The sequence below is a fragment of the Emys orbicularis genome, chromosome 9, assembly GCF_028017835.1.
Source record: "Emys orbicularis isolate rEmyOrb1 chromosome 9, rEmyOrb1.hap1, whole genome shotgun sequence".
In the NCBI taxonomy this organism is placed as follows: Eukaryota; Metazoa; Chordata; order Testudines; family Emydidae; genus Emys; species Emys orbicularis.
This window is the reverse complement of record NC_088691.1, coordinates 29,618,588-29,631,145: the sequence shown is the minus strand read 5'-3', so window position 1 is coordinate 29,631,145 and position 12,558 is coordinate 29,618,588. Positions and strand designations below refer to the sequence as shown.

At 37.9% G+C, this 12,558-nt stretch overlaps 1 protein-coding gene across 5 annotated transcripts in view; it reads right to left on the bottom strand.

Annotated features, from left to right (window-relative positions):
- LOC135883552 (connector enhancer of kinase suppressor of ras 2-like) overlaps positions 1-12,558 on the bottom strand; it is a 569,301-nt gene that overhangs the window by 41,401 nt on the left and 515,342 nt on the right. For all 5 annotated transcript variants that reach the window (XM_065410743.1, XM_065410741.1, XM_065410742.1 and 2 more), the window contains one exon: positions 5,953-6,024. In XM_065410743.1, the coding sequence (XP_065266815.1) occupies positions 5,953-6,024 (72 nt within the window). The remainder of the gene's footprint in view (positions 1-5,952; positions 6,025-12,558) is intronic.

Below are 12,558 nucleotides of genomic sequence, written 5' to 3'. Positions count from 1 at the left end.
ATGCAGAGATTCCTTGAGCATTACTATTTTAAGCGTGATTGTTAAAGTGAGACTAGAATTTTAGTGTTAATACCAACAAAAACAGCAGCAAAACAAGAAAACAAAACATTTGGTCTACCACAAAATTTGGAATTATACTGGGAATTAGGAAGATAGTAAAGATCTTGAAATAACAGAAAGGCTTGACATTTTAATAACTTATACAGTGCAGCTGTTTAGAGACTTTTTAAAGCCTCATGGGAAACTTTAAGTCATATTCAATTTAGAGAGAATTCTGTTAATATAATGTATATGTTTGTAGTTCTGTTGCCTTTTCCTTTATTAATAAGAATATCTGCATAAGAAACATCACCCTTATTCCTTATTAGTTTATCCATTTATGTAGCTGCTTACCTTCTACCTGAAATCACAATTCTCTTTTTCTGACCTCACAATTGGGGCTATGGTAATAATGTCATCAACAGACTGCAGATTGTAGCTTCAGGGTGGGAATAAGCCACATGAACAAATGACCTTTTATAAAACAAAGCTGCTATTTTAATATAAGTTTAGTACTAAAAAAGCAAGGGAAAATAAATACGCCTCCTTCCACAATGTAATTTGTAGGCAGAATTGTCTATAAAGAGTGTGTGTGTGGTTTTTTTTTTTTTTTAAAGCATTCTCAGATGAAGTGTCAAGCACATTTTAACACTAGTGGAACTCATTCTTAAAGAGCTAGAGACCTGCTTCATTATCAAGTAGAGTTTTAAGAAACCATACAAGTGTGTGATGTACTGATAATGAACTGTGTTGTAAATTTGTGTAGCAAGAGAAAGTAAAAGTAATCATGGTACCACCACCCCACCTATAGTGAGCTACAGTGGTCTCTATTAAAAGATCAGTTTTTACCTATTGTTACCATATATAGTAATATATCAGACAACTATTATTTTCTGTACTGAGAAATAATTATGGTATCTCACATCCTATTGTATAACTGTTGACAAAATGATGACTTTTAAATGATGACTATTGTTTATGCAAGAGATTCCCAAACATCCCACTCTTCCCATACTGTATGTTAGCAGGTACTTCTATGCCTGAAATGTATGTACAAAGAAGAGCACATTTATTGTGAAGAAAACAATAAGAAAATTGAAACATTCAGAGAAACAACAGAGGTCCTGATCCAAGCCCACTGTAGCTAATGGAAAGATTGTCCTTGAGTCATAAGCGCAGGAACTAGGGGTGCAGGGGGTGCTCCAACACCCTCAGGTTTTAGCCGGGTCCCGGCCTGCCGGTCCCCCAGTGCCCAGGTCCCAGCCCACCAGCCGCCAGGTCTCAGCTGCTGGCCCCCTGATCCCAGCTAATGGCTCCTGGGTGGGGAAGGGACCAGAGGTAAGGGGGCTGGCTTTCAGCACCCCCACTATTCAAAGTGTTCCCCCGCCACTGCCTTGAGTTCAATGGGATTGGATTAGGCCCATAATGGACACATTGTTTGGCCACAAAAGAAGTTATATCTCTCAGATAAAATACAAATGATATGTCAGAGGAATGCTACTTCTCTAGCATTCTACATACACTGTAACACAGTTACACTTAAAGTGAATATGTACCATCAGTAATCAACACAGAAAACTAAATAATTACCAGCCTTCTCTTAGCTGGAACACCTTTCAAAACTCCCAAGACAAAAGACATGTATTTAATATAACCTGGACATACTACAATAACTTACAGCACTCACTAGCTTCAATCTATCAATTGTAATATTAAAGCCCATATAGGACAACCCACATTTCAAAATCAACATGCAGACAGGTATTAACATATGGATACAATCACAAATATACAAAACAGCAGACATAATTAATACCTTTAACTTAAATTCTTTTAATCTCCTGAACAAAAAGTGCCATTTGACCTTTTAGCTGGAGCTTTCTATAGACAATTATAATCAAATACATACAATTTCATTTGGATGACTTTGCTAAAAATTCATTAATAACAGGAGATTTTTTCAGACACTACTTATAAGAATGTGACCATTACAATGGAAGTACAATGGCAGAAGCTGTCACTATACTCTGAACATTTGCAGTGAGAGTAGAACATCAGGCAGGCCTATGTAGAAGAGCTCTGCTGTTAGTACTTGCCTATTGCAGACTATTATCTAACTGGGATTATATTTTTATATTTATTTCATGTGTTTGTTTAACTTTGGAACTGACAGACAGTTTTGGCATGGAAGTGCCTTCATTTGTGTGGGAGCCAGGAACCAGGCTGGAGCTCACCTCTCTTATTACCAATGTGCAAGTCTTATGCTGTATATATGAGTGTAAAAAACGTTGCTGAATTATAACACAAAATATCAATATATATAGTATACATTCATCTGTCTGTATCCCTGACTCTTGAGGTTTTCAAATATCATTGCATTATTTTAAATGTCTTTCTCACTGCCTTTTAAAAATGTCTTTCTATATATTCTGTAATAATAAATACCAAGATAATTAAAACAAATTTTATACAGTATGCAATGTGTTTCATTTTAATTAACTCTTATTTAAAAAAAAGTGAGAAGCTTCAACTACCCAAGTGTGTTCATATTATATATTATGCACATACACACACACAATAAAAATGAAGGTTACTAACTTGTAATTGGAGTTCTTTGAGATGAGCCTCTGCATATTCATACTTACGGGAATGCACCAATCGGTGTAACATAGACGGTACAGCTTTCTCCAAGCAGTGCCTATCAGAGTGCCTGCGTGCCACCTCCTACCCTTCATGAACATTCTGAGGGTGAGGCTATAAAAGAAGGCACAGAGCCCTCTACTGCCTCAGTTCCTTTCAACTGCAGCACAGTACACTACGGAAGTGAACCTCTGGATCCAATGGACATGGAGCTTCTCTCTTATTACCATAATAGTTGTTAGTTCTTCTGGGTAGTTTGTTGTTGTTCTTAGAGTTAGCCGTTTACAGGTAAAGTTAGTATAAGTTTTGTCTCAGTTCCTTTCGGAAGAGGATCTGAAGAAGTAGTAAGCAGGTTTCAAAAGATGTGCTTCCTGTCTGTCAGTTTCCCCAGCATTGGATGACTAAGTAAGGTACCTAGCATGTGTCGACGAGGAACATTATTCATCTAGATGTACAATATATTCTACATTTATGTCTAGAGTATGCTAGGAGAAACTCAATAGACTTCAGGCACTCTTACTTCAGGAACCCCATCAGCTAAACCTTTCCAGATCTGAGAAATTGGTGCATAAGGGGAAGAGACCTATGTTGGTTCTATCTTCAGCACCTGAAAAAATTAAAGTGCCTAGGAAGAATGTTGAATTGGCACTGGATTTGCCTCCATGTATGTTCACATGCTCAGAGGCCAGAACTTCAGATCTGCTCAAGGGTTCTAAAGTGCTTGGAGCACTTTCTTCAAAGGTGTTGAGCAAGCATAAGACTACGCCTTTGGATCAGTCAGTTGTGGTTCTGAAGAAGAAGGCTGCTGATAAAAGAGCCACTGTTAGCAGGGCCTGATCTCAGACAGGCAATTCATCAGATCCATCTGACTTGGATTCATCTTCCTTCTTTCCATGACAGAGATCAGGATTGGGTCCATGAAGCACTCCCATCCTTGGATCTGAACCTGCAGATACAAGAATTTCCCCAGATCTGAAAACATCTAAAGTATCAGATTGATACCAGTAGTTTTATTAGCTTTGACACCAGTATCACAGCTGAGAAAGACTGTGAGTGGTCCATCACAGGCAGTTAAATCAGCCTCTGGATCAGAGCGTCATATCTTTTGTGGAAAGAAGAGAGAGGTTCCAACAGTGGTTATTTCTCAATCTTCTACTCCTCATTAAAGGTGCAGGTTGGAGGACATTCTGAGCTTTACTCCAGAGTTGTCATGGCCTCCGCCTAAGATTCCTATGAGATCACCAGGCAAATCTTTCTGTCAATTCAGACCTATCCATCTTCTGGTTCCAATGTTATCTTCTATAAGCTCTGTTACCTATCCAAGATTGGATCTACAAATAGAAGAGGATCAGGACAGATCTGCTCAACCTAGACAGCCTAGGTTTCAACTACCTAGGTCAGGGTTTATGGATCATTTGGATCTCCTTATCCCATGGGCATGTTTCCATACGGGTGGTTTTGGCAAGAATGGCAGCCTTGAACTCCATGGCCATACTGGCCTCCAACTAGGAAATGTATGGGATCTCCCCAATATGACTGATAAAGAGAGGCTCCTGTTGCTAAGAATGAGAACATATCAGTGCCTCTGAATTCTGTAGCCCCAGATCCGTTAGTCTGCTGCTACTGTAATAGGTGATGTTTGTCAGAGGAAGATGAGGAAATAGTTGAGCATATGGAACATCAGCAGTTTAAGATTGTTCTGATTTGTTCCCAAATGAAAATGGGGGCATATCCTCTATGTTTTCTCCTTCTGAAGATGCTCTCCAATTGTGTGAGCTAGTGTGGTTTCAACAATAAAGTTACCTTTTGAGGCTGTGAAGGAAGCTTCTCATCTCGTGTTTGATATTTTGGGAACTCCCTCAAAAATAGTTTCTTTCCCTATTTTGGATTTAAAAACAAAACAACAACAACAACAACAGCCTGCAAAAACTAGTTGGGCCAATTCAGCTTCTTGTCCACTCATTTCTAAGAAAGCTGATAAACTGTACCAGGCTGTCATATCCCATTACCATGTCATTTACGGGATAAGACGGAGAAGGTTCTACCGTCTAGTCTGCATCAGGTGGCACATTCCCATGAGTGGGAATATGCAGAGGCCACTCAAAGAAGAACCTGGGGTACATTGTATCTATAGTTTGCAGGCAGATAAAGGTATAATACATTATTGGCCCAGTCCTGGTCTATGGACATCAATGGAAGAGTCAGTATCTGTAATATACATGGCCCTAGTTTTCAAAGATGTGCATGTCTAAGTGCTCACATCCAATCTGGCATATGAATCCTTACTGTATGCAAACAAGCAGGGATTACACACACACACACAACAGAATGTGCAGTAACAACCCCCAGCTGTTGTGCATGCACCAGGGATGTGTACACCAAGGTCTGCACACACATAAGGCAAACTCACCTTCGAGAGTTTGGATCAAAATATGTTGTTCTAAATTGTTAAGTGTCAGCTGTAAAGATTAGGGAGGACAAAAGTGACATTAAAACAGTTATAAAATAGCATTTGTTGGGGAAGCAATCACATTTGCTGACAAGTGATCTGAAATGTGTGGCTTTTAGAGCACAGTGCAAATTTTGTTTTCAGGTACACATTTGTAGCCCCAGATTGTATGCATGAAACTGACAGCTGAGTTCAGATACGCACCTATGTATTTTAAAACTAGGTAAAACATTAAACACTGTAGGTGAAATTTTCAAATATGAAAATCCCAGCCCCTTTCTATAATTGTGATAATAGCAGCACAGTTATGGAGTGGTATGGTTACTAAGTGTGCAGTTTTGGTTTAAGATATATAGCTCTTGCGCACTGGAAGCATTTGGCCTTCAAATGTCGGCCTTAGTATTTGTAGGCCTAATCCTGCAAAATTTATGCACAGAAGAAACTTTACTCAAGTGAGAAGGTTCATGAACTTAAATGAGATCACCTCAGTGGAGCAGAGTTACTAACATGCATATTTACAGGATCGGGCCCTGTGGCATTGCAAAGACCATTTCACATGTATTGTTTCAATCACCACATATAGAATAAACTGAAGAATTAGGCATACATTATAACACTATAGGCAAAGGCATGAAGTCACATAAATCAGTTGCAAAGTAAGGAGCATATATTGAAAGCACTGTGAATCTGCATATTATGATGTTCCCTCAGTGACATGTGTGTTCCTAGAAGAGCTGATATATTATATTTTCCTTATATTGTGCTATTCCACATATCTCAGTAAAATTATTAGGGTAGTCCTATGAAGAACAGAAGTAACTTACCTATTCATTTCTTCAAGACAGTCAGTTGCAAAGTAAAAGCTCTTAATTTTTGGGTGGCATGCTTTGAAGGCACTGTAAAACAAACAAAGGAGAAAAATTTAGTTTTCTTTTCAAATAGTTTGTCTATAATGACTTTATTGCCCTTTGTTGATAAATTTACATGATGAGGTTGAAAAGTCCTCCTCAGACTTACTTGCTCTTGGGTTCTTCAGAATGTTATAGAGTTACACATACATTTTTCTATGTGAGTTCAATGAAAAATCATAAAAGACAAAAACACCTTATCATCTGTGGATGAAAACTTTTCAAAGTGATCATTCTTTAATTGACCTCTCAAGTCCTCATCCTCAAAGGAAACCTGAATAACACCTTCAAAAGATGAGCCTGGGAGCTTAAATTCATAACTTTGATAGACACTAAAAACCATAGACTTGATAAAGACACTGGATTTATGGCTCATTACAACAATCTGTAACTCACTAATCACCCTTCCCCTCCTATGACTGCAGAAGTATTAACTGGCCATTTCACCTTGAATGGTCTCCTACAATATGTATTTACTACTACTGATGGTTCCAATGTGTGGAACTAAACAGTTCCACCTTATATTTAGCTGTGACACTGAGTACATTTCCCAGGCCTGACGAAAAGCTCTGTGTAAACTTGGAAGCTTGTCTCTTTCACCAAGATAAGTTGGTCCAATAAAATACATTACCTCACTCATCTTGTCTCTCTAATATCCTGGGACCAACACGGTTACAACAACACTGCAAAAAAGATCCGGTAGCACCCAGGATAAATTTACCAATTCACTTCTGCATTTGTTTTGTCTCTCTAATCAGGGGCTTTTCATTCAAATTGAACTTGATGGCAGCAATCTTGTTACTCTGGGGGGATATAAGAAATATATGCTTTGCTGACAAGTGAACAAAAATGTGGAAGCTCTCATTAGTGGGGGCCACTCACCCCTGAGTTCAGAAACAGCTTCTAAGAGTGAAACTTAAACCATCCAAACCTCAAGTGGTCTTGGGGTTTGTAATTTTCTAGCTTTGATAATTTTTGTTTGTTTCTTGTAGTCACAATGGGCCCAATTAACCCCTGATGTAACTTCATGGAAGTCAATGAAGTTACATCAAGGGTGAATCTGACTTGATTTCTGAAGCTGTCATCAGCTGTGTGGTCAATGTGTTATCTTTCACATACAACTTTTTCACAGCTGAATTTTCTTGCTGTGCTTTATTGTCTAGATTATTTACCATTTCTTCTGTTTTGGGACCAGCCTCTGGCTAGTGGTTCAAGATGTGTATATCTCTTTGCATCTATTGTAGCATCATTCTCTTATAAAACTCCTGGGAAGGCATTCAGCCAACAGTTTTCTGTTCTTTCACTAAAGAACTCATCCCAGGTCACTGCAGAGCTACAGCTAATATCCCACAATGTGTAATCTTTCATTTCCTGAAAGGCTGTCATTTCAGAGTAAATATCCACTGTTCATGTAAAAAAGTCACTTCCTCTGTTACAATTGCTCTGGCATTAGTTAGCAGAAAAATGAAAGAAATTTCTTAGTCTGTAGTTTTGACTGGTAAAATGGATAAGATGAAGAGTTGTCCAAAATAACTTTGGAGGGTAGAATAGGTGATGATTCTGCAGGTGAGTATGTGACTACAGAGACAAAACTCTGTACTTTACATAATTTATTAACCCTATCTTCAGTTATCTATATGTTTGTTGAGTTTACATACTTTGCTAACAGTATTATGTACTTAAAGCACGTGGGATATGCATACAGAAAACATAATCTCATTTTATTATTATCAATACAATGTGCACAAGTCTCAGGCATCATTATGAACAGTCCATGCAAGCACTGATCTTGGATTCAGTTGATGAGGACTTCTGTGAATCCTGTTTTGGACTTCATATGCAATAAACTGTGGAAGTAACATTTTGTTCATGATAGTGAATAAATGTCAGAAGTGTGTTTGTCTTAACAATACTATATACTGTATGATACTCCATAAAATTCCCCTTAAAATATGTGCCTCCCCCTATAAAAAAAAGTGTGTGTAGAGGCAAAGAATCATGCTGATATATTCATTTTTAAAACATTATCTTAGCTCTATTTTAATAGAAACTCAAGTTAATGTGGTGCTGTGAAAGAAACAAGACTGACAATGTTACAGACTGACACCCTCTAATTATCTACAGAACAGGCAAGCTTCTTGCACCCAGCACTGCAAATATGTCTCAGATCTGGTCTATGGGATCATCTCTTGAAGTAGGCCTGTAGTTCATTATTCTTGCGTATTCAGTCCTTGGCTTATCTTTTGACACTGCCCGCATGGGTTCCAATGATATGGACAGCTGTCCACCAAGAATTGGATTGAGAACCCCAAATTATTTTCCATGCAGGTCCTTAAAACAGGTATCTGATGAAAATACGTAGACTGTGAACCTAGAGATGAATGGCTTTGTATTCTATTATTAATTTCAAAATCAATTATGTGGAAAACCATGGGGAGGCTTAGTCCTTCAAAGTTAATGGATTCTTATCTAAAAGCACCCATTAAAATGATGTATTTTGGATATGCTCCCTAACTTGAAAAATGTTCTTCTGCCAATGTCCTGATCCATCCAGCATAGTCAAAGCCAAGCATCATGCTCCACAACAGCATTTATCAAACTGTTGTCTGCGGAGCACTGGTGGTCTGCAGAGAGCTGGTTGGTTACATGGCGCTCCTTTTTTCTAGCTGCTTTTACAGGCTAGAAGTGGCCCACTTCACTTGTCCATATACTTCACTGAAAGAACAGCTTAGATGCCTATAAAAGGAGCTGGAAAGAAGAAGGAGTCCTAGTATTTGTTGCGGTGTAAGAGGATGCAAAGAAAGAGGAACTGCTGTCAGGAAGCAAAGCCACCCGTGGGACTATAACAATTAGCTAAATACTCTATTATTTGTTACCACAGGGATGTTGCACAGTAAAAATTGGAAGGTAAGTGGTCTTCCCAAGTTAAGGGGCAGGTGGCTTGCACAAAATTGAGGTGAGGTGCCCGTCTGAATGGGAGCAGTGGTGGTTCACAAGACATTGTCATTCACACTACGAAAAAATGTGACAAACCCTGGTGGTAACATGGTGTTCAAGGCTAGGAGCTAAGACTGCTTAGTTCTAATTCATTCTCTGCCATTTATTATGCAGCCTTCGGCAAATCACAAATCTCTCTGCCTCAGTTTCTCTGTCTACAAAAAAGGTATACTTACCTCACTTGGTTGTTGCAATTAGATAACATTTGTAAAGTGCTATATAAGTCCTAAGTGCTCTTATCATAGTCATACCCACATATCGTCCCACTTCCTTCATATTAATTCTTTCATTACTGATTATCTTTAATAGCTGGATTCTGTGTTAATGGCTTTAAAATTGTTTCTACATCTGGACCAGAATTAATTTTATATTTAAAAAGTATAAATATTAGGCTCCCCATTTTTATTTTTAGTAAGATGTCCAAGGACATGATTTTGATTTTACGTCTGCAGGTATGTTTTCACAAACACCAGAAGTTTTTGTATGTATACAAACTTAATGTTATAAGATATGCAGGAAAATGCATGTGAAATTAATCAGGCCTAGTCTGATTAGAAGATCCAGTAATATTGCACATGTGGAAAGATGGCTAAAACCAAAAAACACACAAGGGGACTAATTCATGTTACCACTGAAATAAATGGAGTTACACCAAGGAATAATTTGACCCATCACATATGTATTTTGTACAATTAACTGAATAATTTTTTTTATAAAAGCAAAGCAGTCTATTTATACTTTAACAAGAGGAAATCTCCTTTTCTTCTGTCCTCTTTAGAATCTGATCTTATATCAGATATCGTATTTGTTACCTCCAAATACCTCCAATGTTATTTCATTTACACCAAGGGGAGTTGGATTCGGCCTTGCAATAATGCCATTTATGATGCATTTTGATGGTTCCAGATATATTTAGCCTCTTTTATTAACAGTTTTCCAGTATCAGTGTGGGGGTTATGTGCATGCACACGTGTACATTTTGCTGCAGCTATATTTATGTGGTGTTATTCCTTTAGCAAATATATATGCTCATTGTTGAACTCCTATAATGGTTCATCATAATCTGTACTGTAGTGTATCTAGCAAAAGGTCCTTTAATAAATATGGTAAAAAGCCAAGCAAACAAAATGAAATTACTATTACTTTATAGTGACATTATAATTTATTACGGGTTTTATCACAGAATTTACTACCATAATAGTGAGTTTCATGTCTTTTTACTGAATTTCTGGTATCATAGACATCCTCTTGCCCTCTGAGGGAGGTTGAATTCTGGCCTCAGGATTTCCTCAGGCAGAAGGGTGATGGCTATGTATTTTTTCTGAGTCCAGGTTTGTGCAGTGTGCAATTCCCAGGTCTTTGCAGAGCTACAGAACAAGTTTCTTAAAAGTGTGTGCCAAACTCTTTTGTTTGGGAAAGCCATTGGTGCGGCATCAAAGGAGTGTCTTAATATTTGTACTTGTTTTATATAAGTGCAATTTTAAATAGAATCTTGGCTGCACTGTTTTACCGTGAGATGCCTAGAATGGCATGAGGGAAAGCAGCCGTAAGATTACAGGCTCTGTCCTATATTCCTAGTGCTCTCTCAACTCCCATTAAAGAAAATGGCCCCAGCTCCTTGGCTAGTGTACTTCAGCCATGCTTCATTGACTTCAGTGGATTGACAGATTTATATTAGGCAAGGATTGTAGTCAGTAGGCCTGATTCTCATATCATGCTGGCATCAGGTGGATTTAACTCCATTGATTTCAATGGAATAACTTTCATGAGGTCACAATCAGGCCCAATGGGAATTGTGAACATTCATCACCTTGCAAGACTGGCCCAATACAGTACATATAGGTATGCATCTTTTTTTAAAAAATCCTCTGCTTTTCCTTAGTCATCCTCTTTTGCAATAAAATAGCTGTTGAGAGCGATACTAGCTTTGTGTAGCTCACATGTCCATAGTTGTATGATAGGGGATATTCTTAACAAAGAAACAAAGTCCTCAGGAAATGAAGGCATCCATTATTTTGATTACTTATGATATATTCCATGATTAATAATATTTTGCAATATCTGAATTAGAATACCCAGCCTTGTATGATAATTAATAGATGTAAGAATTGACTCAGTAAACAGTAAATATATAGTTATGAAAAAAGCTGAGATGAACACTAGTGTTATTAATATCCTTAATGTAAACCACACTGTAATATTTACCATTATGATTTATTCTGACTTTCAGAGACACAAATCAAAGCTATGGAAATCCCAGTTTCACTGATTTCTTCTACACCCCATCATTAACATTAATACATACAGTAACAGAATTTTCCAAGACAAATGCATTCAAAGGCGGTAAATGTGGAAACAGCATAAGAATACAGAATCCTCTGCCTGTACAGTTTCCTCTCTGTTGGCAAATTAATTATTCATTAGGGGTGAAATTCACCCCTGGGCAATGGCTAAGCATAAAGCCCACTTAAGTCTCACTTCAGCCCATGAAACAGGACTAAAGTTACTTACAGGCCTTGAGCTGGCCTTGTAGTAAATGTTAATTTCACCCATAGACATTTTATACTCTTATCTCACTGACTGATTACCGGTCATTTGTGGATGATTCAATTGTATCACAATCTGTTATGACCAGAATTTGATGTTTAATGAAGTTATGAGGACAAAATATCCAAGAGAAATGAGTTATTAATACCAGTTGGGGAGATGATGTAAAAGTTAAAGTAAATAAGCAAAAGTACAAAAACACTGTTAATATTGTAATTGTTATAAATATTACTTGCGAATTGAATTAACTGGAAAAATTCTGTTTTGCAAATGTAAATAGTGAATTCGAGAACGAACAACCCCTTAAAAGAAATGGAACATTCTTATGGTGCCCACTAGATGGCGCACACTAACTAATTATATTTATTATAAGTCCTTCGATTTACGACGCCCGACTTATGTCGGATGCCACTTACGACACTTTTCAATTGACTGCCTGTTTCACCCCTACCGAAGCTTGTTTCGCCCTTACAATGCTCGATTTGCATAAAGTTTGCTTGAAATCACTTCCTGATTGTGTTATACTGGTATGGAGCTGGAAGGGGTCGCTTCTGATTGGCTTCTAGTCAGCAAGGTAGCTTGTTGCCAGGTAGGGTTGCTGCTTGTTTTTGATTGGCTCCTGAACCTGGGCTCAGCCAATCAGAAAGCTTGAATAGTGATTGGCTGAGGCTCAGCATGTGTGCCGTTCTCCCTGGCTTTCTGAGCCTGTGTTGTCGGCATTCTGAGCAGCATATATGAGTTTATATGTTTATTTGAATGCTGTTTACAAAATACAGTGTATAGTAAATACATTGAGGTTGCAACATTAGTCATCTATAATTCATTTAGTACAAAAATCTGTGTTATTGTGGTGAAAACGGTGTATCAAGCCTTGGTTTAGGAACCAATCCCACCTTCATACCATTGAATCCTATGGGAAAAGCAGTTTCGACTTACTACATTTCGACTTACAACGCAATTCTGAGGACAGGTCTTCAC